The following is an 18055-nucleotide window of genomic DNA, read 5'->3' on the forward strand; positions in this document are numbered from 1 at the left end:
TTAGTGAAACTGGACCGTGGAAATCGTTACCTTTGTCCTACTCATCCCCTCTGTTTTCTATGCCTCTTGCATCTACTCTCTTCCCCGTCTAAAAAAGCAGATGGTTCGGCTTAGCTCAGGCTAAGGTGAGATGGATGAAGCGGATGTCATCACGGCACTTCTCGCTTTCGACTAAGGGGAGGAAGTACATGGCAGACGGGAGAGCGTGCCTCACCAAAGATGTCTCGAATGCTGTAATTAAGGTGATAAATCTGATTGACAAAAAGACCTCTAAGCTACTTATGTCTCCACATCATCAGTGAGGATAATGTGCGATCCAAACAGACGCCCACATCCACACACACACACACACACAGAGTCTCACACAAAATACATCTCACAGTCAGCATCTGCGTGGAAACAAGGCCAATGCTAATATGATGTCACTACGAGAGCGGAGAGATTTAAGGCGTATGTCTGGGAGAAAATCTTTCCTGCTTATGCATGCAGCAGTCAAATACTCTTTTCTCTTATTTTAACAACTGAAGAAGGATTCCTGTGAGACTCATCCCTTCCTAAATGTCTAAAAAAAAAAAAAAACAGGCAAAAATACTTTCTTACCTCATTTCAAACAAACTCGTAAGTCAATCAATCACTGGTCCTGTCATTGCCTTGTCATATTCAAGGCTTGACCTTGCCAGCACCCTTTCTGTGCCTGTCACACAGCCCTCAGTTAGTGTGGACTTAGAGACAGACGTGCTTGCTGAGATACACCCGCTTGTCGCAGAAAAACCTTCCAAATCTAAACTTCCTGCCTTGCTTGTTTGTAACAGCACTGGGTACTTCTTATTCAGAGCAAAACACAGGGTGTGGGGCTCCAGAGGCTGCTGTCTTTTATACCAGCTCAAGGATCCTGTCATTGTTTTTGGCTGTCTTTGAATGGTTATTAACTAAGTTTGTTTCTCTGACAGACAGGTGGGCCTGAGGGTGTAACAGAGGTAGATATGCTGACAGGAATTAACATCAAATGTAAATATTATCTGAAACCTCCGAGGACATTGTGGTTGAGAACATGGTAATTAAATGATCCAGGCCTTTCTTTGTATTTTCATTCCAATTTCCCTTTATACACATCATCCTCCGGGTGTCTCTGCGCTGTCTCTATGATTGGGGTCACCTTTGGTCATAGAAGATATGAACTTGCACATTACGATAGGTAATTTAATACCTACCCACACAAACGGATGAGAACACAAGAAAAAGAGAGCCGTACACCTTCGGGCATCAATGAGGAATGACAACATTTGACGATGTCCTTATGCTGGGCACGAGGGATGCACAGAGCTGATGCCAATGGCTTATTTACAAAAACAAATATTCACAAGCCATGATGAATATATTGCGGGGGCTGCTATGCTACATATAGACACTACTTATGTAGCTGCTCATTTCAGAGAATTACACTTTTTTTTCTTCACAGTTTTGTATATCTATAACCAACCCAAAAGAGCACGTCACGCCGTTGTTAAAAGCCCTCTCCTGGCTCCCGGTTACTCGAGCCCGACCGATTCATCAGCCAGCCGATAATATCGGCCGATATTAGCATATCCAGTGAATACCGGTATCAGCTAGTTTTATCTCAGAAATGAGCAGATATTACTAGATGTATTCACCAGTCAAATAGCATTTAATTTTAGTTTCATTGAATTATGCTAACAGTTCTCTTTCTGGTTGTCACCAGCAGAGGGCGCTTTATGGATTACAACAAGCATAATCACGCTATACACAGCAGTGATGTTCCTCTCTTTTTGCTCAGAAGACAAATTGTAAAGCTTTTTAAGATATCTAAGTGCATGAGGATCCAGCAGCAGCCATGAAAATACACATACTGTACCTTCTATCTTTCCTGGCTGTTTGCAATTACCTGTATTATCTGTAGGCAAATAATCCTCTGAAAATAAATGATGCTATTGAATCTATATAATACTTACTTTTACACCTTGGGAGTGCGTTGCTCCATTGCCCATTGGCCTGGCAGGTCGATTTTACAGCTCCCTGAAGAACGTATCCAGTGTTGCAGACAAAGCGCACAAGATCATTGAGGTTAAACTGAGTGCCTTGGGTCAAACCGAAGGCGGGGTTTCCAGGGTGACCACATGTAATAGCTAAAAAAAACAAAGGAGAAATAAAGCCACATTTAAATATATGCAGAGCGGTCAGATTAAAAGATAAGGTTCAACACACCTGAATTAACAAATAGATTTGTGGAGTAAAAGACAAAACAGAACTAGACAGAGACAGAACTGTAAGAAACCTCTTTCCTCAGGTAAACATCCTTATAAAAAGTCAAGTATTACAGACTACAACACAAAGTTATCAGGTGATATCTGCCCTTAGCAAGCAAAATAAGAGCCAATCTTACAGGTTTCATCATAACAAACTTTTCTCCATAGTCACTTACGGACACAGACTGGGGTGTGTCCTGACCAGCGATGATCTTGTTCACAGATCCGCACAGAAACCCCGATGAGACGAAATCCTGGGTTGCACTGATACACAACACTGCCTCGATAATTATAATTCTCCCCAATGATCTGTCCATTCACGATTGGCTCTGGGGTGCCACAATGGCCAGCTATGAAAGATGAGAAAATTAAAAGGTTATGGATGAACCGAAGTGTTTGGCATTACTTTAAAGATCTCTAGAGGACTCTGTCACTTCATATTGTTTTGCTTTTAAAGATCTCACCTAAACACTGGACCTGCGTTCCGCTCCAGAGTCCATTGGACATACACTCTCTTACCCGAGAGCCCACCAAGGTATATCCTGTGTTGCAAGAAAAAATGGCTGTGGCTCCATACACAGTCAGAGTTCCGATCTTGTTTCCGTTTGGTGGAGTCCCGAGATCCCCACAAGAGATGACTGAAATGACAAGTGTATCCATTACTAACAATAAGAAACATGTTCTGTTTGGAAAGTTAAGATGTAAATATATTCAAAAAGGTTTGTGAATGTTTTGTTTTTTCTTACGATAGCAGTGAAATAAAATACATTCTGATGTAGTAAAAAATAATAATAAAGAAGTGTCCTCGATTTCTCACACATATTTTTTTTTTTTTTTTTTACATTCGTTAATGCTCATGAGCACATTATTTTCACATTTTTCTTTAGAAAATGTCGGAACATTAGGGACATGCAGTTTATACTTACTCTCACAGGCTGGGCTTGGATCTGGATAGTTCCAGGTGCTGTTTGCCTGGCAGCGAATGACCCTTTGACCCCGGTAGTAATATCCGGGGTCACATATGAGCATCATTATGGAATCATACTGGTTTTGAGTTCCATATATCAGCCTCCATCTCCCATGCTCCACAGCAGAGTGGCCAATGTCGGGGCAAGTCACCGCTAAGAGGGTGAAAGGATTTTCACTGATTATTAACTCAAATCTGCCAATAAGATTGTCACTGATTGGATCTTGTAGCTGATAGGAACATTTAAAACACGAGGTAGTTTGTTTTTTTTAAGTTTAGATTTGTCAGGTTAATGCGTGAAAAATACGTACGAATACATCTGGGCGGGGCCTCAATGGGACTCCACCTTCCAGATTCCTGACAGATGACGGAGGTGGTGACAGGTCCAGAGAGACGAAATCCTGGGTTACACCGGTATGTAGCTCGGGCTCCCAAAGAAAAGTCCTGGCCCACGATACTGCCATTAACAGGAGGCACTGGCATTCCACAGGACATGACTAGAAGGGAATGAGAGATCATACAGGAAGGTGAGGAAAAATAAATGTCGTTTAACGAAAGCTCAGATTGCAAAGTATATTTTATTAATCATCTTAGTTTGTATGCAGAGTGCTCAGCTAACAATAGGTTTCCTGTACAAACACATTGCAAGAGAAGGCATTGATGTGTGGTAAACATTAGCTCTGGCCGCCATCTGCTCAATAGTAAACAAGCCAGTCCACAGAGAACACATGCAATTCATGGGAAGACCACACCTGGTGCAGATTTGACCAGATACTGAGGGATTACCTTGCTGCGCTCTGTTTTGAAATCATCTGCTGAAGCGATATTATAAAATCTTTACAACTGTAAACTCCAGAAGAGTAGTTTTTCAATTTTAAAAATCTTTCATATTTACAAAAAAAAAATGAAAATAAATTTTAACACAGATACATAGCAAAATCTCTAACATTGGAAACTACTGAAAATTACACAACATCAGTTTTGTGAATTACATGCAAACAGTTTTCACTTCCAATACATTCATCAAGCCCCACTGGCTTTGGCTTTATTCACACTATCTAGTGTGTGATGTTAAAAATAATGCTCTGAACTGTTATTTGTGTTAGTCCTTTATTTAAAGCTTGTGAGTACCATTGTTGATTCCAGCCGTAGAAAAAGAGCGCAGAGAAAGGCAGAAATAACTGACTACAACTCAAAAGAGCGACATATCAAACAATTCAGCTTATGTGAACCAAATATCATTAATCTTATGCAGTTTGAACTTCAAAGCAGTTCTGAGGCGAGGTAAAGTGAGCTTCCTTGAAGCATGCCTAAGGCTGAGGGGCTGCTAGTGATGTCACACTGTCAGTTGAAAACACACTTTGATCCAGGCAAATGGATTCAGTGATATTTTTTTTTTGTTTAAATCCACTTAAATCAGAATGTCTACACTTACAAAATACATTTGCAGGAAAAATGTCATTTTTAACTCATTTTTTAAATCCGTCTTTCACAGTCTGAGGTTCATCACTTTTGAAAAGTGGGACTACAATCTCATGCGACTTAGCAAAATCATTCAAAGCGCAATTTGCATTAGCAATATAAAACCACCCTTACCCAGCAGATTGTACAGGGAAGGACTGCCTCACTCAAATAAGATGACACACATGACTATCTAGTCTATCAGATGTCTTTAACCATTTTTTTCCTCATAACTTATGCACCCTCACCTTGACAAAGAGGCACTGGTGCATTCCACTGGTAGATCCCCTGTGCAGTCCTGGTGCAGGTGGCACTGCTCTGACCGATGAGCCTGAAGCCCTGGTCACAGTTGAAGCGGAGGGTGCTGCCCAGTTTAGTCCCAGTCAGACTGTGCACTGTGCCATTTATAGGGTTGTTTGGTGGGCTGCAGTAGGCCGCTAGGACAAAATAACATAAATATTTGAATAAGCTTTCGGATAAAATTGCGTGCAACAAGCAAATAAACACAGCAATGATGCAAGATGATGAAGGTTGCCGTGGAGGAGGTAAAGGATTAATATGCCTTCAAAAGCACAGAGCACAGGATCTCTTCTGCATCTGTCTTCTCTGCCTGGCCTGGTAAAAGAGAATATTTATTAATTCAAGCGCCACTGTGCATCTCTTGAAAGCATAACCTGAAGACGAGAGACAAGGGAAATTGATTAGAGGAAACTTGTGTTTGCCACACAGCGTAACAGGAGTTTGTCAGCCGCAGCAGAGGAGGATCATAAAAAATGACGGATACATAACAAGAGACACACAGGATCTGTTTTTGTTTGTTGGCTAAATTAGATGCTGCAATCATAATTTCTCATCCAAAATGGTGCCGGCAACAGGTCTATGGATTCTGATGAATGGATTGTTTCGAAGCCAAAACCAGATAGTAACTACATACTTGTTGGAAAAAGTAAAAAAAGGAAACACATTGTGATGCCGCAGATGTGACCCAGAAAACAGTGCTCATTGTGGGGAGAGTTCAGGATGGAAGTGGACCATGGATGCACCAAAAAAAAAGCGTATTATCCATTACACTTAATCACTGTGACCACTTTACTGCTCCATAAAAATGCTAATTCTGATTCCAAGCGCTCACACGTGGCTGTATAAATGTGTAAATGGCCTCTCTTTGAAGTTGGTGGTAATTTTTAGCACAATGCAATCAGATTAAACGCTCATACAGTGTATAAACTTACAGCTCTGCCAGCAGGGGAATCTTTATTCAGCATTAGTTAGAAGATGCTATCTCACACAAAATGTTGCCGTCGGATAATGAATGGGAGACTCTAAATGATCTGAAGAGACTGTAGATTGGAAAAAAAAAAAAAAAAACTATACATATGGATATTGATATTAACATCCTCAGAATACATTGTTATATTTCTGAGGTGATCCACAGACGTTACAACATACTTTGATATTTTGGAAAGGTACAATTTAGCTTTGAGAAAGTCATCAACCAGGGATGAATGATCATTAATGTTTGCCTTGAAGGTTACACTTGTAGGAAAAGAATATTTGAAATAAATAGAATAATTGAAATAAACATTGTAGACATATCTGTTTTGCAGACTGAGCAGCTTTCCTCTGCAAGGCCTCCTTCTGCCAGTTACAAAGGAGTGAAATTCATTCACGTCTTTTTGTTTGCCCCTCTTTCTCAGCTCCTCACTCCAACTGCCTCTCAGACTCTAACAGCACACAGCATGTTTCACTCCACACAGTCCTGCAGCTGAGAAGAATCTGGTCGACACTGGCATGTGACCACATCAGTTTGAACGATTTAAAGGAGAGAAAGAGAGCAGGAAGTCTATGACACAGACACTGCAGGCATTGCAGAACACAACTGTAAGGGAGAGGGTGACACAAAGTTTATCAGTTGATACAATTGACCATCAGATTCTGTTACAGAGACTAGAACAATTGCTTGGAGTTACAGGGACTGCTCTAAGTTGGTTTAGATCCTATTTGTCAGATAGATCTCAGTTTGTGCATGTTCATGATGAGTCCTCTTTGTACACCAAAGTTAGCCATGGAGTGCCTCAAGGATCAGTGCTTGGTCCGATTTTATTTACATTATATATGCTTCCTCTAGGTAGTATTATGAGAAAACACTCCATGAACTTTCATTGCTATGCAGACGATACTCAGCTCTACATAGCAATGAAGCCAGAAGACGCCAACCAGCTTCGTAAACTAGAAGCCTGCGTCAAGGACATCAGGACCTGGATGACCAGAAACTTCTTACTGCTCAACTCAGACAAGACTGAAGTTATAGTGATTGGTCCTAAGAACCTTAGAGAGACTTTCTCTGCCGATATGACGGCCCTTAGTAGTATTAGTGTAGCCTCTAGTACCACTGTTAGGAACCTAGGAGTTCTGTTTGATCAGGATATGTCCTTTGATTCCTACATTAAACAAATTTCAAGGACAGCTTATTTTCACCTTCGTAATATCTCTAAGATCAGGCAGATCCTGTCACAACATGATGCTGAAAAATTAGTTCATGCATTTGTTACCTCCAGGTTGGATTACTGTAATTCTATTTTAGCAGGGTGCTATGGTAAATCTCTAAAGACCCTCCAACTCGTCCAAAACGCTGCAGCTCGTGTTCTTACTAGAACGAGGAAAAGGGACCACATTACTCCTGTATTGGCTTCTCTCCATTGGCTCCCTATAAAATCTAGAATAGAATTTAAAATCCTTCTGCTCACCTACAAAGCTCTAAACGGTCAGGCACCATCGTATCTTAAAGAGTTAATTGTACCGTACTATCCATCAAGAACATTACGTTCCCAGAATGCAGGCCTGCTTGTGGTGCCTATAGTCTCTAAAAGTACTATGGGAGGTAGAGCCTTTAGTTATCAGGCACCGCTCCTTTGGAATCGTCTACCAGTCGGGGTCCGGGAGGCAGACACACTAGGTACTTTTAAGAATAGACTTAAAACTTTTCTTTTTGATAAATCTTATAGTTAGGGCTGGCTTAGGACCAGCTCATAGTTATGCTGCTATAGGCTTAGACTACCGGGGGAACTGGCACCAGGATCTCTTATCTCTCTCTCCCTCTTTCTCTCCCAGCTTTCTTACCTTATAGTAATAAGATATGTCTATAGTGACAAGCAGTAGCTTGTCACTATCTTTGTATTCTAACCTCTCCTTTTGAGCTCTCTTAGGTTCCTTGAGCTCTCTTAGGTTCCTTGAGACTGTTGGTGAGGATGGCCTGCCCAAACAACCCCCCCCCCCTGAGGATGGCCTGCCCAGACCCCCCCCAACCTATCCCATCCTATTCTTCTTTCTGCATCTTGTCCCATCTCCCCCATCCCATTTTCAAGCCCAGCACAGTTTAGCAGATGGCTGTTCTGTCATGGGCCCGGGTCTGCTGAAGATTTCTGCCTGTTAAAAGGAAGTTTTTTCTTGCCACGCCATGACGGATTAAGCTGGGCTCTTGTAACATAGCCATAAGTAAGGTCCTTTACCTGCTTTTTGTAAACATAACAATGAGCATGGTCTTGTTACCTGCCCTTTTGTTAATGTTAACAGACAAACAGTAAGGTCCTTTACCTGCTTTTGTAAAGTGTCTTGAGATAACGCCTGTTATGAATTGACGCTATATAAATAAAGATTGATTGATTGATTGATTGATCGACTTGTTGCAAAAGGTGATATATTCTGTTTGAATCATGAGAAATGCTGTTGGTTCCTTTCCCCCACCTGTGCAATGCAAAGTGATGGTAATAGTTGTTCCCTCTGTTTGAATCCCTTTTTATGTTTTTGTGTTCATGAAACTTATTTTACCTTTTTTATTTCAAGAAGATGTGACAGAGATTATAGATGGAGAAAGTGAGGAACTGTCAGAGAAGATGGCATGGAGTTGGTGAGGATTGAAAAGACTCATGGAGACATCACACAGTATGGACTGGCAAAGAACAAAAACACTGACTCTTCCCGTGCTATCCGTTTGTACTCCCCACCAAGGTGCTACAGAAGTCATGTCTCGACTATGACGACTTGTGGGTCCTCAGCCATTACTTAGTCCTTTTGTGAGAAACCACAGAGCGTCCGGATGGGGAGACAGAGGGCTCCGCGGAGAGGAGGGAGCTGATTAGTCAATCTGCCTGAGTGGTGTTGATACAAAACGGAGGGAGCCTTTTCAATATTTGAACACTCATAATTCACAGCCAGCTACGCTGGTGTTGTATACCAACTGATAATTCATGGAAGCCAGACACAACTGCAGAATTATAAGCCATACAAGAAGCAGCTTTAAATTCCCAGGATGCTGGAGAACAACATGCCTGCAGCCCCCGCTAGGTTGTCATGGAGATGGGTCATATTTCAAGCTTTTTCAGCTGCAGCTGGTTGCATTAATCTTGTTCTTGTTGACACAGTTCACCAAAGACACCTCTGATGTGATTGAACATACAACACTGTTCTAAGTAGCACAGTGATACAGAAATTTCCTTTTTGGAAATCATTTCTGAACACACAACACTGAAATCTCAATTTTGACAACATTTTGACTTCAGGCTAGTGTTTGCCTCTTCTTGACTCACCTGAGTAGCGTATGCGAAAGCCTTTGTGGCTGGTTGTGTGGTCGAAGGACCAGTGCAGGTAGACTTTGTTACTGGAGCTGGTGATGCTCAGCGGGCTGGAATAGTTTCCACTCAGGGTAATCAGGAGAGGACTCTGTCTGGATGGGCCTGGGTTTAAGAGAGGAAATGAAATTATTTCAAGTAATACATTTTTGAAAGCCTGATTACTCTGCTTAAAAGAATAAAAGTACTTTCCCATTAAGCACATTTTGGTCTTTAAAATAGTGCATTCTGTTCTATAATGTAATCCCTGCGATCTGAAGAATCATTTGAAGAGCATTTCCCTTGCAAATGTAAACTCATTGCACAGAGAATATGATTAATAAAAATCCACATTTCAGAGTAATTTCATTATTTAAAAGTCCTAATTTTGAAAGGAATATATTTTTCCCTCTCAAGGCTTGATAGAGATGTGTATTTTTAATAATGCATCATTGTATTGAATTGCGTTCTTCAGTAAATAATTGGTTTGACAGGCTAACAGCTAGCACGTGATTGCTCCCCTCCACACTAAGCACCACCACAAGTGCACACCCGGAACACATCTATAGAACCTCCTTGTTCTCTCAGCCGTCTGGCAGAGTTGTTGACTGTACTCTAACAGGACAGGTTGTCACTTTGGAAGGGTGGCTGGTTTTGACTTTTGTTGGATGCAGAGAGGTTTAAAGGGGAGTAAGTCTTTGGTCAAGGATGGGAGGAAGGTGTCATGCTGAGAATACTGAATAGTCCATATGAAGGGCATCGCCCTGATCGTTGATGCATCAGGCAGTTCCATTAAACTGTCATAAATGGTCAGAAGAATAATTAGGATGCTGATATTTTGCACAGTTGATGGCGTAAACATTCATTTCTCTCAGCAGATAAGAGATACTCACCATCAAAGATCTCGAGCTCGTCAAACTGACGGCTGGTCTGGAAGTGTTCAATCGTGAACGTGATGTTGTAGCCAGGTTCTACTTTCACCACCCAGGAGCAGGACTCGAAATGGGGGAAACCATTTCCAGGTGACTGACTCATGATAACACCGGTGGAAGCGGTCAGTATCTCGTTCATGGGACAAGTCACTGTTGAGAGAAACAAAAAGAGATGAACAATTCAATTAATCGGAATGTGGGGATATCGGTTTGTTTTGTGTTGCCTTTCTATGCTGCTTCATAATTGCACAAAGCTTGTAATGGTTTTTGCTTTCAAGTAAATTACATTTCCCTTGAAGCGCAAATTGGATTGGTTAGATTCACATTGTTGTTGGAGGGCGACTCAATGTGACTAAAAGCATACGCTTCATGAAATGTCATTCTGCTGCTGATGCTGTTGAAAGGGGAAAAATATGTCCAGGCTAAGTCATTTCAGGGAGCTGCTCATATATCATATATCGCTACAGAGTTGACACAAGCATATTCTGTGTGGATTGCAAATTATCAGTAGGCGACATATGTGATGCTAACTTGGCAGCTAATTCTCACAAACACGACTACTAAGAGACATTTGTGCAGACCACATCTCCTCCCCCTCCCCCTGCCATCGTATTCTTGTGGGATACCGCCTTGACATCTCTGACATTTTCTGGTGCTTTCAGTTGCTTTTATCAGACGTTGCATGGCACTCCTGTCTGTTGCATTTTTGTTGCGAGGCTGTGAAGCAAACCTCTTAATCTGCCAGAGCTGACTGCGTACACAGAGGATTCCCACACAGAAAAACAAGCTGCGACATAAAAGGGACGTTATTCCTGCGGCAAATACACAATACATCTGCTGCACAGCTTCTCTTTGTATTGTTTTAGCTGCTCACCTAATGTGGCTGAGGGCAGAGCAGGTAGAGTGTGAAATAACTTTCCACTGCAGAGGGAGATAGACACTTTTCTCCCCCGCTCTTGTTTGTGATTCCTTTTTCTCTGCGAAGTCAAGAGCTAAAAACACATTCTCAATTGTGAAATCAACTGTTTTTTTTAAGCTTTCTATAATTGCTTTCTATATCACAAACAAATCCTTCGGGCCTATTTTGGCTAACAAACTACCATTCAACCTCGGAGAAAGAGCTTTTTATTTACCCAAAGAAATGTGAGTGAGGGATTTACTTGCAATCAAAGCAGAATTCATATCAAACAGATGCGATGCAGCAAATCTAGATTGTAAACCCTTCAAAGTAAAAGTTACTAGGTACTCTGAATTTGCATATTTTTGTGTCTGACTATTAGTCAAGCAAGCGTGGTCGAACATTTTGCCGTGGGTGTAAATGCACATGTTTGCTGCGAATTGAATAACCAAGCCTGTTGTGCCTCGGGGTAAGGCAGCAGGACTTGGCACAAGCAGGTCCTTCATTACAGTGGTGAAATACTGAATGCTCCAAATCACATTCTAGCAGCGTCTCCTTAGTGGGATGATGTGTGTATTTGGGTAGACACTTGTTTTTTTGTGTATATAGATAGGCCACGCGTTTGTGTCAACACAGTTTTTTTTTTCTTCTTGCATTTCTTGCTCTTGGCTTGTTCAACCTCCTCTCTGTATGTTTGTGGAAGGAGAGATGATTCAATATGCGTAAAAAAAAAAAAAAAAAAGAGGGGGGAAAAAAGAGATGGCAGACAGCCTGGGTTGAACAGCATTTGCAAATAATTATTTCCATTTGATTTACTATTCCTGGTGTATCATGTGGGTGGATTTTCTTACCTCATTAAATCTCAGTAGATGTCAGGAAAGCTATCCTTCACAGACATGGACCTTAAAATCTACCCGTCAAATATTTGGTCACAGCTTTTTCGAGTTCATTTAAGTTGCGTTTGTTTTTGTAAATTAGAGATAACAATTTCAGTCATTTTCCTTAACCTTTTTCAGAAAGATGAGAACATTTAAGTAATCAGGGCTGAGTCGCGTGCACAGTCTATATACAGTAAGTGCTTCATTTTCATTGTGTCTTCATCCTTAAGTAATCATTACAGTTGTTTTCTGAGTTGCAAAGGTGACAGACATTTGTTATGAAAAAGAATTACATTAGACTGACAGTCAAATTTTAAATGGCTTGTCGGTTATTACAGGGGTTCCTCAACTTTTCAGCCCACGACCCCCGATATAACGACGCTAGAGAGTGGGGACTCCCATTGTGCCCGGAGGTGATTAAAACATCTGACATTACCCACCTCTCCAAACACTAGCACAAGAACACCACACAATAGCCCAAACACAATCATATTCTTATATTTAAAAATGAATGGGTGAAATATGTCATTTTAAACCATTTCCCATTTTTAAATATTTCTTTTTAAAGGAACCTCGCGACCCCCATATCAGCGTATCGCAACTCCCCAGGGGGTCGAGACCTCCACCTTGGGAACCATTGGGTTAACAGATTTCTAATGAGTTAATCTCTTGACAGTGATTAATTGATTAATGATTAACCATTAACGTCCCTATTGTGAATAGTTTCAAAGCAACAATGTGTGCTAAAATTTCTGACTATATGGCACATTGAATTAGAGACCTTTAATGCCTTATGTGAAACAAGTGACAGCAGAACGATCACTAGCAATGGTGATAAAGATAGTGTGTAGAAAAATGGTTCCAAACTGAAATTCCCCCCAAAAAATTCTGCGTTTGTAGATACTGCATGGGCGTCAGGCAAACTGCACCAGTAAACTGTTGCTCGCTCTCCCTCGTGTGCTCGTGCGTACACAAACGAGTATTAACGTGGAATACTGGATATTTACCAGCACAATGTTTCCAGAGGAGGTAAGTGGTCATACACATGTGAGAGTCTGTGTCTCATTCTCCTATAAATGACTCTCTGCAGGCACTGCCTGAGAGCAGGAGTGTGTGATGCGTTTGTAGTTTGTCCTGTTGATTTCTGTAAGCGGAGCGGAGTGAGGAGGACGTTGCGAACAAACATAAAATGACACTTCCTGGAGCGGAAAATCTCACTTTTTACAGGCAACACAGATAGACAGTGAAAATCTACTTTTTCACATCAGTGAAACATTTGCTTATTAAAATAAATGTAAAAGTCACATAATATATTGAAATTGTAATTATATATATCAATCATTTTACCCTGAGGTAGTTTGCCTGACAGCCATGTGGTATCACTACACACAGTATTTTTGAAAGTTACATAGAGCACCTTTAATAATGTAAAATCTTCTAACAACTCAGATCCCTTTTAATACGACATGTCTCACAATCACACATTGATGCTATGTAAGATGAATAAGATGAATATTTACTGAACCCATATATACACATACAAACAGAGCTGTCTGTTACAATTCTTGATCAGTGTCTTCAACACTTCAACATGTGGACTGCAGGAGCGGGAATCAAACCGGAGACCTACTGATTGAAAGGGGGGGGGGGGGGGGCACCACTTCCACTGAACCACAGACATCAAAAAGCGTGCTTGGCCTGAATATACCACAGACTAGAGCAGTGTTTCTCGAAAGGGGTTATGTGTACCCCAGGGGTACATGGGAGTGTTCCAAGGGGTACGACAAATGTCACTAAAAAAACGTTGCAACACAACAAACCAATATAATGATTTCCAGGAAAATCCATACACTAAGAAAAGACAAATGAACAACATATGCAACATCAAATAGGCCACTATTTCCAACTTGAGGATAGTAATTTAGGATACAGCGTGTGTCATGCATGAAGACCACATACATCAATTTTAATTCTGAAAGTTTGAGAACCCCTGAACAAGAGTATGGGGATAATAAAGGTAGCATTCCGACACTAATCTAATTTTACCCTCAAATCAAAGATGGCATTGACAAAGTCTGGGAAATCATTTAAAACCTGAAGGAGCTCCTGGATGTGAGTCAAACGGCTTAAATCCATCACTGGTAGTGAAACTGATTGCATCTGGAAGTGGCATATATAATCGTCGAGTGAAGTTGATTAACCAATCAATTATGTGAGAATGAGATGTGTTTGTCAGTGACCTTTCAGACGGCTCCAAAGTGTCTTCCAAAGTGCTTTCAGCTTGTCCTGGAGCCAGTGGAAAAAGACGAGCAGGTGTTCTTATCATTATATTGATACTTTTGAAAGTAATCTTTTTAAATGAAGCATCACTCTGTTCGGCTGTAAACAAAAGAGTATTAGGGGACAAATTGGAGAGCTTGCAAAAGGCAGCCTCGAACCACAAGGTGAGATGAACACTGATAGGCCTGAAAATGAAATTTCGCTTTAATGAGGCACGGAATAAAATAAACTGACAGCAGGATTGGCAATCTGCGAGACAGCCCTTCTGTTTGTGATAAATTGCTCATGGTATGAAATAGCTTCCTTATTAAAAAAAAAAAAAAGTGGAGGCAAAGACGAGCGCAGATGCACACGCAGCTGCATCCATTCACATACATTTGTACACAAGATTATCAAAGTATGGGCAGACGTGCATAAATCTGAATGAATCAAGTTTATACCGCCGCAGTCAAGATGCCTTTACTCAGATTGGTATTTAATTAGCATAAACTGAGGAAAGATAATGAGCTGATTGAAGGGGATGTGTCACATCATAAGCATTAGCTGCGATCGGGACCTTACAAAGCAGAGACGTGAGGGAAGACAGCAATAAAGATGTGGAAAAAGAAGACGTGTTAATCCACTATGCGGGGTTAAATTAAAAGGCTGGGGCAAAAACATAATCTATTCAATACTGAGAGGCAAAGGAGGTAAAGGGGCTGAGTGGGAGGAAGACAACTAGCTGGATAGGATACTAATGTAATGGGTGATTAGGCAGGTTTAGCCAGCATTTTGTCCGGGGGATAAACACAGGGATTTTGGATCATACGAGCTCATTGTTTTTTTAAGTAATGAATTAAAGTAACACTTTGCACCGGTGCTGCGGCTTTGTGTGCTTGTGATGTAGGGACTTCCCTGTGGTCTCAGCAGACAGCAGATGAAGTTAAGGGGCCGACAGAACCTAGTTTAATCACGGAGCAGGCAGATCAAATACTCTGCAAATCTATTGGTTGATCCAACGGCAGGACAAAAGAGAGGCGAAACATTTGCCACGTCAGTGTTGAGAGAAAGTGTAAGGCAAAGAAAGACAGATTTGTGTGGAGGTAGAGTGAGTTTGTGACACTGCAGTGTGAGAGAATTGGGGATAAAGAGTACATATGTTGCATAACAGCATAAGTCTGACGCTTGGGAATCCGGGGAGGGAAGCGGCAGGTAAGGGAGGAGGGAGTACAAACGGAGGGAGTGCAGAGGATGAGAGAGGATGCTGGTACTGAGGGGGCAAGCAACACAGCAGAACAGGCTGGAGGCTCCAGTGCTGCTCTCTGAGAGAATTTTACAATGACAACTTTCACTGCTGAGCAACCCAGACACATCCAACACCAGTGTGTAAGTGCATAATGTATAGGTACAAGGATGCTATTGAGTGTCTTGGGGGGGGGGGGGGGGGGGGCTATAAGTTCAGCGAGGGTTGTGCTCGTCAGAGCCAGACGTGGTGATTTGATAGGTGCAGCTGCAGCCGGCATGTCCCCTGCATTCCAATGAGCTGTGCACTTCTTCTTTTCGCTGCCCTCCAACTATATCTCCTCCTGCCTCAAATTCTTGCCTTGCTTTTTAACTCCTGTCCACATTTTACAGAATAGACCCCCCCACCCACCCACACACACTTGAATTTTCTCACTGGGAGTCCTTAGAACTTTGATCCAAGTCTTCATCATTAACCTATACAAAGCTTCTCTTCTCAATTATTGCCCTCCTTTTTTTTTTTTTTTTTTGCTGAAGTCTTTCATCTTCTTCTGTTTGTACCTCACGCTGAGAACATTATAAAAATATTTTTTTTCTATTCAACACTCAAAAGAAGCTTGTCTACCACAGTATGGCAGAGAGAAACAATGACAAAGCAAGCTAGAGGAAAAAAGAACCGAAAGAGGTGCCAAAAGAAGTATGAAACATATCCGTTTGTATGATATTATATTATTGAGTAAAAAGAGGGAACCCCCAATGAACCCAGTCTCGTGGCCGTAGGAAATGTATTGCGCACAGTACACTGTATAATAATGATGTGATGTGTTGGAAACACTGCAGTCAGTTACTCCTAGGGGAGGATGATATCTCAGCGTGTAGAAAGTTGCACTCGCCAACCTCCGTCTCATGGGACCAAAGTGTTCTCCTCAGAGAGAGAAAGTGCTCGCAAACTCACATGTGGCCACAGATTCATAACCACAGGCAGAAAGACACCCACACGGTGATACAATAAAGGCACAACTCAAGAGAAGAGAAAAATAGTATACACTTCCTCTAGACGTGCAAGCAATAATTAGCTGCACATGCTTGGCAGAGGAAGCCATGTTTCACCTGTGATTCAGTATTTTTTTAATATTGGGACAAGACAGGACCCTCTTCAAACACACACACACACACACACACACACACACACACACACACACACACACACACACACACACACACACACACACACACACACACACACAGTCAGCTGTCTTTTGACAAACAAGTTGAACATTCACGATACTCTCCCGATCATAACAAGTCACCTAAAACTAATCCTCAAGGTGCAAATCCACAGACGGATTAGTCCAATCACATTTCATCCATTATGATCCACAAGTTGCTTCAAATGAACTCTGCTGCTTCGCTGACTTTTTGACGACACCTCATTAGGCCAGTTACAGCTTGCGATACACTGTTAAAAGCCGATAACAGCCAATCAGAGCTAAAAGGAGGCGTCTGCCTCTATGTTGATGGCCAACTGAATGCTTCTGTGCAGATAAGTGACTTTTGTAATTGCCAGTGAAATTGTCAAAACAAACATGGTGCTTGTATCAATATTTCAGGGAGATGTCTTCATGCACCCACTAACACTAATACATGCTGTGAATCATGAATTCCTTTAATAAAGCAGGCATATCGATGTAAAAATATACATTGAGCACAGTGGTTGGGATGATCCTTATATTCGACTGAGGCTCTGATGAACAAACCGCAAAGATGCAACAACTCGGGGTCACCACTCGTTGTTGTATTGGTTTCCTGGAGTTAATCTATGTGGGTGAAGAGATCCTTCCTGAGAATGAGAGCACGCCTTTATCTGAATAGGCTTGTGCGCCTCAGGCATTCACTTACCATCACATGAGGGCGGAGGACCCTCAAACTCCAGGTGTGTTCCCAGGCGGCAGGTTTGGATGCTGTTTCCACTTAACTGGTAGCCTGGAAGACATCTGTAGCGGACTATATCGCCTGAGCAGAGAGGTGTGAAGCAGTCACAGTCAATGACTTCGCAGAGCAGGTGGCAACAATTCATATAATTGTATAACCAACATTTTATGCAAACCAGCTGCTTAGCTGGCGTGACGCTGAAATAAAAGTTGATATGTTGTGTGCCTTAGAAAAAGAAAAAAAAAGACACAAGGACTTTAAATGACTCGATAGGTGAACATCTATGTCAGTGTTGCTGCCCTTGTGTAACTGAAAAGGTTGCAAACAAACTAAAAGAGAAAGAGAAATAATCTCTACATCTGGGTGGTAAAATCAGAGCACCTCCCTCAATCCCCTCTGGCACTTTAATTACTTTGTCATAATCATTTATTTATACTGATGCCTCAAATCTGCTGTCCTACAGTTTGTAGGGAGCACCATATCCTTCTGGAGTATGTTAGTCATCTAACCTAGAGTTGTGCAAACTGTCAAAGTTAAGAGGTGAACCCACCGTGGAATTGAAAAGCGACAAGATTACAAGTCTAAATGGGGCCGACATATAATACAACAAAGTCA

General features: G+C 41.5%; 1 protein-coding gene across 2 annotated transcripts in view; it reads right to left on the reverse strand.

Annotated features, from left to right (window-relative positions):
* csmd2 (CUB and Sushi multiple domains 2) overlaps window positions 1-18055 on the reverse strand; it is a 226631-nt gene that overhangs the window by 25210 nt on the left and 183366 nt on the right. For both annotated transcript variants that reach the window (XM_079368716.1, XM_079368717.1), the window contains 9 exons: window positions 17408-17521; window positions 10193-10381; window positions 9279-9425; window positions 4941-5129; window positions 3543-3728; window positions 3191-3385; window positions 2729-2902; window positions 2441-2614; window positions 1971-2144 (listed from right to left, as the gene is read on the reverse strand). In XM_079368716.1, the coding sequence (XP_079224842.1) occupies window positions 1971-2144; window positions 2441-2614; window positions 2729-2902; window positions 3191-3385; window positions 3543-3728; window positions 4941-5129; window positions 9279-9425; window positions 10193-10381; window positions 17408-17521 (1542 nt within the window). The remainder of the gene's footprint in view (window positions 1-1970; window positions 2145-2440; window positions 2615-2728; window positions 2903-3190; window positions 3386-3542; window positions 3729-4940; window positions 5130-9278; window positions 9426-10192; window positions 10382-17407; window positions 17522-18055) is intronic.

This window comes from Symphodus melops, assembly GCF_947650265.1.
Source record: "Symphodus melops genome assembly, chromosome: 18".
Lineage (NCBI taxonomy): Eukaryota > Metazoa > Chordata > Actinopteri > Labriformes > Labridae > Symphodus > Symphodus melops.